The sequence below is a fragment of the Stenella coeruleoalba genome (genome assembly GCF_951394435.1).
Source record: "Stenella coeruleoalba genome assembly, chromosome: 1".
In the NCBI taxonomy this organism is placed as follows: domain Eukaryota; kingdom Metazoa; phylum Chordata; class Mammalia; order Artiodactyla; family Delphinidae; genus Stenella; species Stenella coeruleoalba.
The window spans coordinates 87,936,271-87,952,151 of NC_137169.1; the positions used below are offsets into that span (position 1 = coordinate 87,936,271).

Sequence of the window (15,881 nt, forward strand, 5' to 3'; positions counted from 1 at the left end):
TACTTTAGAAGTCCAAACATTAGAGAATTCACCAAATTCCCAAAGTAATCCTCTTCAGCAGTGCATCTTGAATTATATTATCCGTCAGCATTTATAGAGTTTGGTAAAGTAGTAGAGCAGTTGACTTGGTTACCTGAAACACACATAACATGTCAACATGTAACTAGCATATTAACTTTCTATTTGCATTAATTTTGGAAATTTACTTTCCTTTGGTTTTATTTAATACTTTTTATTTTTCAAGTTCAAGATGTAATAATCAATTGTCAGTTTATAACAAGGACCAATCTGAGAAGTTGGTTTATGTATGGATTTTTTGTCCAGGCAGATCTAGAAAGAATAATTAATTGTGATTATTTGTTTCTACTGCAAACAAATTCAGAGATGTTCACAATCAATTAATGAATTCACCTTCAGATTTCAAGAGCCATACCTGTGTTTAAATATTATCAGAATTTGTCCATGACAGACACCAAAACTAAAAAGATATATATACATACATACATACATATATATATATATATATACACATATATATATATATATATATATATATATATATTTTTTTTTTTTTTTTGGCGGTACGCAGGCCTCTCACTGTTGTGGGCTCTCCTGCTGTGGAGCACAGGCTCCAGACGCACAGGCTCAGTGGCCATGGCTCAGGGGCCCAGCTGCTCCACGGCATGTGGGATCTTCCTGGACCGGGGCATGAACCCGTGTCCCCTACATCAGCAGGCAGATTCAACCACTGTGCCACCAGAGAAGCCCCTAAAAAGATATTTTCAAGGAAAAAAACTATTTCACTTCATTTTTTAAATTAATTATCTAGTGAGAACTTCTAAAAAGATACTTGTAAGCCTAATTCACAAATTAAATTGAAATTTGCAAATAACTTCTGAAGTTAATTAGGTGTCATATCTTTTAAAAGGTCATTTTTACATATACAAGAACAAATATATTCTCTCCTGTTTGGGAAAATAATTTGGAATAAAGTAGAAATTAGATAGTGATACCAAAAACCTCACTTTCGGGCCTCATTTAGCTCATAAGCAGTTTCTATGCACAAGAAAACATTAAACCAAACATATGGTAAGACTGTTAGTCTTTTCCTCATCTTATCCTTGGTTTATTTCTGCCTTATTTGTAAAACTTATCTTAATCATTGTACATTTGCCAAGACAAAGATACAGAATTACTGATTGTAGATATTTATAATGATATTCTTAGGTAACTATTATTTGTAGGTCTATGATTACCTTAATTATAAATTAGAAGTCTAGCTCATTTTTAGTTTCTGACCTTTCTACTTTAATCTTACATGTCTTATGAGACTGCCTAGGTTCAAATCCCAACCCTACTACTTGATCTCTTTGTGCCTCAATTCCCCGCTTAAAGTGGGCGTGATGAAGATAATAATAATACCTCACAAGGTTGTTATGAGCATTAAATGAAATAACACATTAAAATGCTTAGAACAGTTCTAAGTACAGAGTAAGTACTCAATAAATATTAACCGTTTTTAATAGTAGTAATTCATAACAATATTTTTAATGAAATAGGCAGACTTGGTTTTATTATCTCTGTTTAAGTTGTAACCTTTTTTCTCTTGTTATAAGTTCTATGTCAAATATTATTAAAATAAGGTAGTTTGTTTAAATTAGCTACTCATGCCCCCAACTCAAGAGAACATAAATGAAGATAATAATACGTCGTTCAATAATTAACCTGATTTTACTCAGTTAGGCAATGCTAATTTGTGTTATACAGTCTGTTTTGCTTCATTCAACAATTTATGCCCAGAAATAAAAGCTATGCTACAACAGGCATTATCTCTGTTATATTTCATAAAACATACACACACACACAATTATACTGATAGAGTCCTGTGGCCCAATGAATGTTTCTGACAATGATACCAAGTCCTCTATGGGAAGATAAGGTTGTTCTTCAACATGCCAGCTGTACCAAGATTATTGTTTTCCCCAACCTTGCTTATTTCCCTTAAGATTACATGAGACAGTGAATACATGGGATATGCATTATAGCTGTTTCTCGACCTGCAGAATTTGCAGGTTCAGCAAACTCCTTGAACTTTAGATTGATCTACACAACTACCTCTTCCTGCATGTCCCACAGATATATCAAATTTACTGTTAAAACTGAAGCTCATGTTCCACTTCTACCACCAAACCAGCTTCTATATTTCATTTCCCCATCTCAGCACCACCATTCATCCAGTTGCTCTAACCAAAAACAGATTCATCCTGGACTCCTCCCTCTTCTCATCTTCAGTCATCAATTCTGTCTCCTGCTTGGCTTTTATATATTTATACTGTACTTTTCAAACCTAGGCCCCAAACTATTACAGCTTTTTTACATATCTTCCTCCAGTCTAACCTCCATGTTACTGTTTCTGTGACCTTGCTACAACAGATCTAATGACCTCTATTGGATGTTGGTAAAAATATTTTCTCCAGCTGAAAATACTCTCATATCTGTTTGCTCAGATTCTACCTGTTCTTCAAAGTAACTATTTGAAGAGGTAACTAAACTCTACCTTTTAACTCAAAAATTCTTCACATTTTAGTGAATTATAAAACCATGTTTTCCATTACTATACTATTTATTTTTTTTATAAAGCTGTTTTTTTAAAATTTATATTTTATTTATTTTTGGCTGTGTTGGATCTTCGTTGCTACACACAGGCTTTCTCTAGTTGCAGTGAGCGGGGGTTACTCTTCCTTGCGGTACACATGCTTCTCATTGAGATGGCTTTGCAGCATGTGGGATATTCCTGGACCAGGGATCGAACCCATGTCCCCTGCATTGGCAGGCGGATTCTTAACCACTGCACCACCAGGGAAGTCCTATTATATTTTTTATTAACAGAGAGTTATGCTGTTTGTCCTCTTCCCCTAATCTTGGGTTAAGTTAAAGTCATTCCTTCCTTAGTTAAAAAAACAACAAAAAAGAGGTTTTAATTCTAAATTATCAGAGATAAAAGTGATTGAAGCCTATATATCAAAAACTCACATTTTAACTGTTGGCTAAAATCTATGTTCTCTTGATATTTTTCATTCCTAGGCACAGTAGCAAAATAGTTTTCATTCCTAGTCAAAATATTTCTTTTTGCTATTTGTGGATTATTGTAGACAAAGAGGAAATGGCAGGGAAGGTAGTGTTCATGAGTAAACTGACATGACAAACTGATAGAATGAGGTAATGAAGCTTTAAGAATTACATCTTCATTCACTTGGTCGTGCTTCAAGTGCTTGACCAAAGAAGTTTATTTCCTGACTCTACTTGAAAGATTTTCAGTATCTTTACAACCTTTCTCTCCAAGCCTTTATCAAAATCGTGAACAGATTAGAATTTCACTTTTTTTTGCTTCAACAATGTTAACGAAGAGACCAGAATTTGACAAAAGGTAAGATGGAACGAAAAGTCTATAAAGGAATTTATATATATATATATATGCGTTCCTCTATTAAAAAGAATTCTTAACCTGTGTTATGTACAAATCTCATACCTGCTCTCCGTGACTCCTGTATGTATGTGTGCATAAACTGAAGGCCGAATAATTCCCTTTCCTCTTCCTCATCTGTGTTTTCTCCAGGAGGAAGTGTTACTTCCAATTTCAGTGGGTTGTCTCGGAAGTTGACAAACCTAGCAGTTCACCAAAAAACAGTATTTTTATAGGTGCCATAGAAGTGTACATTTATTTTCCTGGAGAAAGATCAAGTGGTAATATACTAAATTACTCTTTTTTTTTTAACTGGTTTCAGTAACTGAACATCTTGGTGAGATGTGATATATCCCAAGAATCTTTAAATTTCTTGCCTAGAAGAAAAAAATATTAGCTTTAGACAACTTATTTTCCAAGCTTGTAAAAGCAACTATTAGTCCATAGCATATGTGTAATGTGGTACACTTTAACTTCCAAGAGCAACCCTAATGCATCTCAAATATACAGTTAATGCTATGAACTTAAATTTTCTGCATATTTTATAAAGCATGTCTTATTTATCATTGTATCATCACCATCTAGTACAAGGCTTAGTAGTTGCTGAATAAGTAAATGAATGATTTTGTTATGAAAGTTGTGGGATTTGGTGTGAATTCTCACATCTTATGCTCACTGTCAGGAAATTAAGTTTTGGAAGTTATTTGAGGGAGTTCTGTTAGTAATTAACTTAGTAAAAAGTTATATTTACCTCTAACGTAATTGCCTTGTCCATTTGTAGTTATTTAGGAGGAAAATAATCACTATTCTTATGGTTTTGGTTTATCGTGGATAAAACTGTATCGTGGATAAAGTTTGTTAGCAGTTATAGAGATGATTTTCAGGAAAATGTCACCAACACAGGGCATTCCTTAAAGCTGATAAATCCCAGTACAGCTTTAGTTTCAAGGATTCTTTCTTGAATAATTTAGACCAGTATTATATTTATCCTCTTTATAAATTATAGAATTTCAAGGTTGGAAAAGATTTTTAAATGTATTCATTTATGTGAATGAGAACTCAAATCTGTTAATAACAATTTCTTTATATTACTTTGTTCTGCAGCCAGAAAGGAACATGTCAGTTCTGTGTCTACAACTTTTACCTTAGATTGGTCATCTCTTCCATGCACACTGGAATATCTTTCAGTTTATTGTTGCTGAGAACAAGAGTACCCAGATTTTTCATATTGCTGATTGTTTCTGGCAAGCATGTTATTTTATTCCGTTGGAGCCATAATGTGTGTAGACTTTGCATTCTGAAGAATTAAGAGGTTCCTGTGATTAATCACATACAATATGAAAACCCTGGTTCTTATTAACCCAAAATATTTTTAAATGTCATCTTGTATAACATCTCCTTTAACCAGTATACATATTGAGTTAACTGACTTCACATTACCTGATTTTAGGGAAACTATAACAAGGGAGTTAATCTCTATCTACTGTATAGTTCTCATCATGTAGTGGTAGAAATTAAATCAATGTATTCTAGAATTCTTCACTATTCTCATAGGATTTCTTGCAGAAGACCTGCTAAAAGGCTATCTAATCTGAATTAGAGTCTTAAGAGGAAACTCAGAAATTATTAATATGCCCATTTAGGGCAAGGCAAGTATGCATAATGGTTAACAGCATGGACTCTGGGGCCAGGGTGCCTGGGTTCAAATCCTAACTGGCACACTTACTAACTGTGATCTTGAGCAATTTACTATCATCTCTACATTAGTTTCCTCAATGTTTTTAAAGTGCACAGAAGTGCCTGGCATGCACTAAGCAATGTTGTTATTGCTGTGGCCTATTGTCAATTTGTTCAAGTCAGATAGCCAGTTTTTCTCTCCCAAACCCGCCCCCCCCCTTTTCTTTTTTTGGCTGTACCACGTGGCTTGTGGGATCTTAGTGCCCTGACCAAGGATCAAACCCAACCCTCTGCAGTGGAAGCGCTGAGTCCTAACCACTGGACCACCAGGGAATTCCTCAAAACCCTTTTTTTTTTTTTTTAATTTGGGTACATGAATATATTCTGTTAAAAAGTAGCATACATTATTTGGAACTAAATGGATCTATTGTGATTGATTATGCTTGGGGTCCCCTGTGTTTTGTTTATTCTTTCTTATTTATCATAGAGAGCTTCAACACGTCTCTTGGTAGCAAAAAAAGTTATTTATGTTACCTTTCTACAGTATCAGGAAGTTGTTCAAGTCTGTTGCTTCCCATATCAAGCCACTCAAGGGCAGGCATGTTCAACACAGCAGGAGGGATTGTAGTAAAGTGGTTCATACTCAGATCAAGGTGAGTAAGCTTTAACAAGTTGCTGAGCTGAAGAGGAAGGCAAGGTTTTTCAAAATAAATGTCAACAACGTAAAGTACTAGAACACCCACAATGGTAAAGGAGATATATCACATCAAGGATTGTCTACATGATGCTTGCACTTTATTTAGTCACAGCAGTCCACAACAAATTTGAGATAACAATAATGCTAAATAACCTCCAGATAAATGAAAAACTCTCTCATAGAAAGTTCATCTATTCAAAGAAAGCTTATCTTCCAAAATAACCAAGCTCCAGGGTTTATAGCACCTGCCTGGCAGAAGCTTTTTTTTTTCTTTCTGGGAGTAAATATATGTTATGTTTTCCTTTTATCTAGTAGTTGAGATTTTCTTGGGAAAACCCAAACTTCAGAATAATAATTACTTTTGTTAACCCCCTTTCTTTGTGCCTGATGCTTTTTTCTTTTTTTTTTTTTTTTTTTTTGCGGTACGCGGGCCTCTCACTGTTGTGGCCTCTCCCATTGCAGACCACAGGCTCCGGACGCGCAGGCTCAGCGGTCATGGCTCACGGGCCCAGCCGCTCCGCAGCATGTGGGATCTTCCTGGACCGGGGCACGAACCCATGTCCCCTGCATCGGCAGGCGGACTCTCAACCACTGCGCCACCAGGGAAGCCCGTGCCTGATGCTTTACATAATGTTATCTCAGTCATAGAATTTACTGTTTGGTAATTCTATTTTTAAAATGAAAACATCAATAAAACATTTATTAAGACTATATAACAACACCAGTGTGCTCAGCTTAAGAAAACAAATATATCAATATGACTGCCCTCAATGTACTTCTTCCTTCTTCCTCTTTGAAGATAACTCTATCCTGAATTTGGTATCTATTATTCCCATGCATTTTTTAAATGTTTTTATTACTATACATAAATACATGTTTTCTATATAGTTCTCTCTATATATTACTATTATGTGTATTTTTCATAAACAAAATTATCTTTATATGTTTTTGAATTTTATTTAAAGATGATGATACTGTACTTATCTTTCTTTAACTTGCTTTTTTCTCTCAATATCAGTCTTTATATGTATTCACATTGATGCATATAGCTCTAGTTTATTCATCAACTTTACAAGGTGAGTACCTTTTTTCCCTTTTATGGACAAAATGGTTTAGAGAAGCCATGTGACTAGAAATGATGGAGCTATGATGTGCACTCAAGTTTTTGTGGACCTAAAGCTGCAAAATTTCTAAATTTCTCTTTCCTCTGTAGTGAAAATTTCAAAATGTAAGAATTTAGTTAACTTTTACAAAAGACTCTCCATTTAGCTAGGCAAGTTCTATGTTTTATTTCTATCTCAGGGCACATTCAGATTCATTCCACAACTTTAACACCTCAAAAAATGCACAAATACAGCGTTTTATGGGTAATGCAAAAAAGAAGTTTTCCATTTAGTAGGTGATATTTCTCTAGCTTTATAATTCGTCATGAATGAAACACTTTTCAAAACTTGTCATCAGACTTTTAAAATTTTCAAATGAGTCAGAATAGTGTATAAAAAGATTGTTTTTACATTAGCATAAATTTGTTTGTGTGTTACAGTGTGTGCAATTTAATGGCTGAGAGTTAAATCTCCTGTTGCAGATTTCTCAGTGGGACTAGAACTCTTTGGTTTTAAAAGCTTGAAGAAAGATATTAAAACCATTATAATCTAAGTCTTAATTTTGCATATGTGAAAATTGAGACCTAGTTATGTAAAGTGGTGTGTTCAAGGCCTCACAGCTACTTAAAGGCCACACTTGGAAATAATTCCAGGCTCAAGATCTCAGTTCACTATTTGTTCCTGTAAAACGTATTTCTTTAAGTAGAGACATTAAGGTAAAGACAGGTTAAGAGACATGCCCAAATTCACATAGCTTTTTAGTGACAGAACCAAAGCTAGAAACAAAATCACAATAATTAAAAATTAGAAATAAAATGTTTATTGGCCCTCTTTTAGGTATAAAGAAATTGTCCCTGTGATCATGATTTTCATCATAATCAAGTGTATACATTTCACTAAACTGAACTATTATAAGATCAGATGGATATAGCCATAGAAACTATGTTTTACTTGCAAGAGCAACAATAATGGGTGCATGTTTACTGGTTTGGGGAGGAAAGTGACATTCTTACCAAGATAAAGTGGGAAACGGGAATAGTCTTTTATTTTGAGTTTTATTATTTTTCTTAACTTTTATCTTGCAAAATCATTGTTTTCAAGGCAAAGCACCAAGGAAATTTCCTTTGCTGATTCTAAGAGCCTTAAATATGCTTGAAAAATGATAGGAATGTCTATATCTCTATGATCAGTTTGGTCTTACCAAGAACAAGATATACCAAATCAAAGTCTGAGGGCTTTCCAAGCCCACTGCCTTGCTTTACTTGGTAGAGCCTAGGAAGCTAGCAGACACTTTTCCTAAACTGAAGAATTCATGTCTTTTTACTTTACCTCTATCTCAAAAGCTGATCACCTATAAAAACTAACTAATAAACAAAAGAGTTTTTCTGTCACCACATTGTGCTTTATGATAATCATTTATTCATTCAATAGGCATTAAGTAACATCTACAACCTAGGCTGTACCTTCAATTCTGGGAAGCGAAATAAATAAGATTCTCACTCTGGCCTTCAAGGAGATCACTAATGATGTCAGTACTGTAACAATAATAGAAATAGCTTTTTATGCTAAATAAATCTTTCTCTAGTTAAAAACATGCTTTATAATAATAGGAAATGGTTTTCACTAAACATTTTCTGAAATAAAATTTATAGCATTTTTCCATTAGTGTTATTTTTAATGATCACGCAGTGGAGAAGTAAACCACCAGTAGAAGGAAAATAAAATCATAAGTATTTATATCATTCTGACCTCTTGTGGAAGATCACATATATCTCTGTTAACAGCAAGTTCAAGTTTCTCCAGTCTGGCACAGTTACTTAGTTCCTTGGGGACAGTTTTGATTTTGTTGTAACTAAGAATCAGTTCCTGAAGTCTAGTGAGCAGTCCTACGGGAAAATAATATGCAGTCAAGAGCAGAGGGATATAAAATAATGTTTCCAGTTATTAAGTATTACAGCATAACTTACTTGCCCGTTTCATATTGGCAAATTCACACTTAGGCTCTTCCCTTTTCCCACTGTGTGTCTTGCCCCTTCTTCAGATAAAGGGCTGGTGATTTATCAGTGCTATAGACAAAAATATTTTTTTCATTCTGTTTTATCTTTACTATATCCTGACTAGTTTTCCATTTGGGGATTTTTTTTCCTCATTTAAGGAATTATTTCTAATTTTCTTTCTTGTCTTCAATTTGTTCCCTTCTAGGAGAAATAACCAAACCAACAATATTGTTTCCAGAATCTACACAATATTATTTCCAAAGAGACTTCTCTTGCATTGAAATCTCATCTTGAATCACCTCAGTAAATCCAGAAGCTTGAATCCCCTGGAAGCTTCAGTTTAGACTAGATGTTTAAAATTTTAAGATTCAGGACTATATAAAGATGAGATCTTTATTCCATGTATCAAAAAAAATTATCAGTGAAAAACACAGGAATAAAAGCAATTTTCCTTACCAATTCCTCGAGGTATGTCTGAAATTGTGTTTCGAGATAAATCTAACACAATAAGGTTCTGGAATCTTCCAATGAACTCAGGAATTTTCACCAAGCCAGTTCTATGAAGTTGCCATTCCTGTAGCTGATTTAGTTTTAGTAGAGAAGAAGGGAGGGTCTAAACTCAAGTAAAAAAAATGAAAGTTACTATATTACTTAAATTATTTTAGTATCATGATATACAGAAATATGACTGTAGAGATACTATTTGATTTGTAAAAGAACTTAGGAATATTTTTTCTTTAATGGGTTATATTTCCAAATACTTTGTGCTACTTCTAAGTTTTAAGAACTTTCCTTTTTTGGCGGGTGCTAAACCTTCAAACCCCAATCATAATAACATAAACAGAAATAACATATTTCAGTCAATATTGCACACACATAGAGCTGTGTTCTAAAGATTCTATTTTATTAGGCTTAACTAGAATACATATGTTACTGAACATGAGAATATGGTGGCTAATTGAAATTATAGAGAAACAAAAAGATCATTCTAATCAATTCAAACTTCTCTTCCCATTCTGTTTTGAAATAGTTTAGTTTTTTTAAGCAGATTTTCTTTTAATTTAAGAATTTTAAAAGTTTCAACTATACTGAACTCTATGCCTTTTCCCTTTCAGCCTAAAGTAGCCAAAAGACAAAATACAGGAGCTAACCCCCTAGCTAAATATACTGATATGTATGAAAACAAACACTGACTCAAGGGATAGAGGTGGCCCTTGTCAAACTTAGAGTAGGCCTAATGTAATTAAGCAACTATGTTTGTGTGTGTGTGAGAGAGAGGGAGAGAGAAAGAGGGAAAGAAAGAAAGAGGAGATAATGTGAATTTGGTTGTGGACCTAAGAAAAAAATTAATATACATTTCCATTTTGTGAAGTTTTAACTGAGCATTTGCTGTTTTTTTTACTTTAAGGCCAAAGCTTTATTTAAAACACCTTCCGCTGCTTTTAGTTGAGCATTTGCTTTGAAAAAGCTACACGATTTCTGTTAAGCAGATGGTCACCTTTTTACGGAAAATGAGAAATTACTTATTAGAAGGATTAGTGGGAGAAATATTACAAATGACTTAAATTTAGGCAGAGTTCAAGCACATTGGTTGAAGTTTTGTAATAAAAAGTTGTGAAGTTACATTAATTTTCAGTTCATGTTGCCCAAATTCATTTGGTACATTATTAAAATTAGAATTCCTAACTATTCCAGACTTAAGCACATAATTTAAGAATCATTCTCTCAACTCTCCCACAAAATGCGAAATATAAAAAATCAAATATTACTTCTATAAAGCTTACCTTCCATTCCTCATTTTCTATCTTCAAAATGACCCTTCCATCTTCCCTGGTGACCTTTTCTCTTAGCTTGGTTAAGCTCACTCGTTCTTCCCAGATTCGCACTAGCCTAGGAGACCAGGAAATCATTTTAGTTCACAGGTAATGACATAGGTAGCATTCACTTTTGTATGAAAAAGTGACCCATCAAAAACAACCATTTGGGGGCTTCCCTGGTGGCGCAGTGGTTGAGAGTCCGCCTGCCGATGCAGGGGACACGGATTCCACGGGTTTTTGTTTTGTTTTGTTTTGTTTTGTTTGCGGTACGCGGGCCTCTCACTGTTGTGGCCTCTCCCGTTGCGGAGCACAGGCTCCGGACTCGCAGGCTCAGCGGCCATGGCTCACGGGCCCAGCCGCTTCGCGGCATGTGGGATCTTCCCGGACCAGGGCACGAACCCGTGTCCCCTGCATCGGCAGGCGGACTCTCAACCACTGCGCCACCAGGGAAGCCCGAGGATTTTATTTTAATGAACAGAAAACCAAATAAAAGTATATTTGCTGTCTATATATGTTTGTGTTTGCAAAACATTTCTATGGAGTCTGAGTATTTTGATGCACTGCTTGTCTGAAAGTTAATTAATCTGCTAACAAGTGCACTGTGGCAATGGCTATGTGTGGCCTTCTAGACTGAACAGCTAAGCTTCCAACAGGTGTGGTTAAGTGAGACAAAGTGTATACTGCCATCTATTCAATTACACCACGTTTTATAAAAATAGAACTATTTAAACAGTAGACATAACGATTATTAATTACTTATTACTTACTGAAATATATGTATTTCAGAGCAAGATTTAATGATGGGCAATGAAGTGTGTTATTCCCTAATGTTTAATTTCAATTAAAGAATTCATCAAGCACCCATTATATGCCAAATACTATGCTGGACATTGTGGATACAAAAAGCTCTGTCCTTAATGAGTGAGGCTAACTATTATTAAACAAGTTTATTTCCATCTCTTAAATGATTCATTAATTCTTTCTGGCTCTGTATTACTATGATCTAAGTCCAGAATGTATCACTTAATTTGGTGACCATGGGCAAGACATCTCACCTCTAAGGACCTTGCCGATAAAACATGGGGATTGGATTAAATAATATCTAAGGTCTCTTCTAGCTCTGGTATTCTATAATTCCTACACTGTTTATTTTAAGCTTGATGTTCTTTCAAAGTTTTGAACAGAAATTTTCTACCTCCTCTAAAACCCTTTTATTATAGCCTAAAGACTTTCTCCAATGTTGTTATACCAACTCTTACCCAAGTGCTTGCTTTCTTCAAGGCAGCTTGGCATCCAAAGACAGAACAATTTCTGTTTAAACTTAAGGCTTTTTGAGCTAAATCTTTAGCCTCTTTTAGCTGAGAGAAGAAGCATTAGATCATTTTTACCCCTTGCCTGTTTTGTACAGAGAAAACTTGACGCTGCTGAAATTAAATGATTCTTAACTAGACACATATAACAGGTGAAATTCAAGAGTTTAGAACCAACTTGTGATTTCTGACCACAGTTTTTTAAAAAGTGGATAGGATTTATGAGTACTCGAGTCAATAGAGAACAGAGAACAGACTTGTGGTTGCCAAGGGCGGGGTGGGGTTTGGGATTAGCAGATGCAAACTAGTATATATCGGATGGATAAACAACAAGGTCCTATTGTATAGCACAGGGAACTATATTTAATAGCCTGTGATAAACCATAATGAAAAAAAAATATATATATATACACATATAACTGAGTCACTTTGCTGTACTGTAGAAATTAACACAACATTGTAAATCAACTATACTTCAATAAAATTTTTTAAAAAATAGTACTTGAGTCAAGTTTGTCATAATTGTATAATATAAACATAATATGTGTCATAAGAGTAGTTTTACACATTTCAGTCTAGGGAAATTTAAGACCTAAGGTGAATATAAGCTTACTGAGTCACATTGCTTAGGTATGAATACAAGTGAATACCAGTTCCACATTTATTAGCCGTGTGATCTTTGACAAGTTACCTAGGCCTATCCTTCAGGTTTTCCATCTTTAAAATGGAGAAAATAATATCACCTATGTGTGGCAGAGACTGCTTATCATTCCCCAGTATCTGTTACTCCTCTTCTTCCTCAGTAACAGATCCTCTAAATTTAACTGGGCACAAGACTTCATTTAGCCATCCTCCTTTGCAGTTAGGTATGGGTCATATGAAGCTTTGGCTAGTGAGATGTTAGCAGAAATAGTCATGTGTGCAACTTCCTGCTGGCTAGAATCAAGTACATTGGCCACAGTTGGTGTATCTATGTATTTGGGGCCATGAGGTGACTAAAGTCCATTCCTAAAGGAATGGAGACTGTGCACAGTTGAACAACAAGATAAAATCCTGAATGTGTGACTCAGTGCAGTGCTGTGCCAGCCCTCTTCTTTGCTGGGAGAATGCCAGTTATTTCTAAGTGTTTACACTTCCTCCAAGTTACCCAAGTATAAATCTTAATTTGTCTAAACCAATCATACGATCTCATTTCCCTGGAAGGTAATTGGATTAGGGGTGTACTAATGACCCAATTCTGGCCAATGAGAGGTGATGGAGAAGTTTGATGGAGACCTCAGAAAGGTTTTCTCATTCTTAAAGAAGATACAGAAATAAATAATTCCTGCTCTTCTGATAACATAATGATGCCTGGCTGTGATGCCTGGAAGTATACCAGTCATCCTGTGACACTGAGAGAAGCTAACCTGAGGACTAAACTGACACACTGATAAAAAGAAGCTGAGTCTTTAAAACTGTTGAAGCTTTGGAATTGCCTTACCTCAGGACTTCCTTATTGTTTAACCCATTTTTAGTTGAGTTTTCTGTTATTTGCTGACACAAGACCATTTTTTTAAATGAGATATAACTGACATATAACATTATATTAGTTCTAGATGTACAACATAATGGTTTGATATTTGTACATATTGCAAGACTATTTAATGTTTAGAAAGAGACCTAACAAATGATAACTGTAGGGGGCTATGTGGAATCTATGAGGAAAGGGGCTATCCTTGCAAGAGTAGTAAGATAATTTGGAGATATCCAATGAGGAAGGTAGGTTGGTATCAATGAGGCAGAGGAAGTGAGAGCCGAACTACTTAAGTATAGCCCAAATAGAGGAATCAGGTGATCCACAGGGGCCCTGGCTGGAACTCACAGCTATTTAAATAGGTGAGAATCTACCGTACCTTCTACTGCCAGTTGTTGTTTTAGATCCCAGGGAATATAATGTTGAACAAACAATCTCTGAAAAGTAGACTAAATGATACTAATCAAACTTTGATGAAGTTGAACAGACTCCTAGGACAACTACTATTTTCAGTTACAGACACTTGTATTTTTTGTGGCCCCCATCACATGGCCACACTTAATTGTCAGGTGCTTCCTTTAGTTATATTTTGGGTTTTCAGTAAACAGAAACCTCTATCAAATTCAATAATAGGCATTTAATAAATACTATTTTTAATAATGAGGATGTTATGAATTTTTGCTAATTCAAGATAATAAACATGTTATAGCATACTTTTGTTGAAATTCCTTCTCTCGCTTCAGGTCTTCATTGTATTTCTTTATTCTTTTCTCCCAAACTTCCTTTACAGCATTGACAGCCCCAGTACAAACCACATTGTCTGACATGACTTCTCCACATTGTCACAGAGTCACCAACTTCATTTTGAATAGCTGAATCACAGATGCCATCTCAGAAAGGGCCTGATTGTACCAGAGGAAAAAAAAAACAGTAATGTTTCAGAATGTTTACTGAGTACCACAATGATCGTAATAGCTTTTTATTGAACACATTCCATGTTCCCAAAACTATTTTATGCACTTTACATGCCATATTTCACTAAATAATTCTCATATAAATATCATGACATGGGTACTTTTATTGTCTCTAATACACATGAGAAAACCGACCCCTAAAAAAGGTGGGCAATTGGTTAAGGTCTCATCTCTAATAAGTGGCAGAGGGGGGAACTGATGCCAAGTCTACTTCCTTTGTTACTATTAATTCACAATAATGAAAAACTGCAACTGGTTTACATGTCCAATTATAAGGAAATGTTTAATAATGGATATACAAGATAAGCAGGTATCTTGGTATATCTGCTTAATCTAAATGCTATATGTACAAGCTGGAATTCAGTTAAGTGGGATATATTGGTATTGTTTTCTCTTGTGTAAAATAAATTGCAAACCGGACTCATCTAACACTGAGGATTGTGATGTGAATCTCAGAAATGAGAGGAAAATAATAATAGGGGAATGGTTATGTAAATTATGGTAGATCTATCTGATGGAATGCTCTTTGTCTTACAAATAATAGTATTGATTTTTCACCAGATTATATTAGTAATAATGAAAAAATTTGATTCACAATTAATTTAACTATTTTGTTCAAAATTCAAGAAGTCAAAGATGTCCACAATTACCACTTCTATTCAACATTATACTGGAATGCAATAATGCAAGAAAATTAAATAGAAAGGTATAAAGTTTGGAAAGGAAAAAGTGAAATTTGCAACAGCATAGGAAAAGAGGTACTCTCATGCACTAAAGGTGACAGTATATATTGTTATATTCTCTATGGAGAGAATTTTAGTAATATCTATCAAACTTACAGAGCCACATTCACACTCGTAAGAATATATACTGTAAATATTTTCAATTGTAAAATGACATATTACAAAGTTATTCACTATTGTGTTTTACATAACAGCAAAAGATTGGAAACAACATACTTTCCACCAATAAATTATAGTACTTGCATATCATGGGAAATTATATAGCTCCATAAAGAAGGAAAACCTTTTTTTTTTTTTTTTTTTTTTTTTGCGGTACGTGGGCCTCTCACTGTTGTGGCCTCTCCCGTTGCGGAGCACAGGCTCTGGACGCGCAGGCTCAGCGGCCATGGCTCACGGGCCCAGCTGATCTTCCCGGACCGGGGCACGAACCCGTGTCCCCTGCATCGGCAGGCGGACTCTCAACCACTGCGCCACCAGGGAAGCCCGGAAAAGCATTTTATATACTGATATACCATGATCTCCAAAATGTATGACTATGACAGTTTATTGTCCATTCTAATTAATATGGATACTTGGGTCCCAGATTT

At 35.0% G+C, this 15,881-nt stretch overlaps 1 protein-coding gene across 3 annotated transcripts in view; it reads right to left on the bottom strand.

The window, feature by feature from the left end:
* Nucleotides 1–2: 2 nt before the first annotated feature.
* The window catches only part of LRRC39 (leucine rich repeat containing 39), a 32,877-nt gene continuing 16,998 nt past the window's right edge, over nt 3–15,881 (bottom strand). For 2 of the 3 annotated variants that reach the window (XM_079902385.1, XM_079902386.1), the window contains exons 3-10: nt 14,292–14,479; nt 10,722–10,827; nt 9,394–9,550; nt 8,690–8,826; nt 5,675–5,820; nt 4,608–4,760; nt 3,530–3,666; nt 3–133 (exon numbers count right to left, since the gene is read on the bottom strand). In XM_079902385.1, coding sequence (XP_079758511.1) covers nt 78–133; nt 3,530–3,666; nt 4,608–4,760; nt 5,675–5,820; nt 8,690–8,826; nt 9,394–9,550; nt 10,722–10,827; nt 14,292–14,404 — 1,005 coding nt within the window. In that variant the 5' untranslated portion in view covers nt 14,405–14,479 and the 3' untranslated portion in view covers nt 3–77. The remainder of the gene's footprint in view (nt 134–3,529; nt 3,667–4,607; nt 4,761–5,674; nt 5,821–8,689; nt 8,827–9,393; nt 9,551–10,721; nt 10,828–14,291; nt 14,480–15,881) is intronic. The other variant, XM_079902387.1, reaches the window with a different exon arrangement.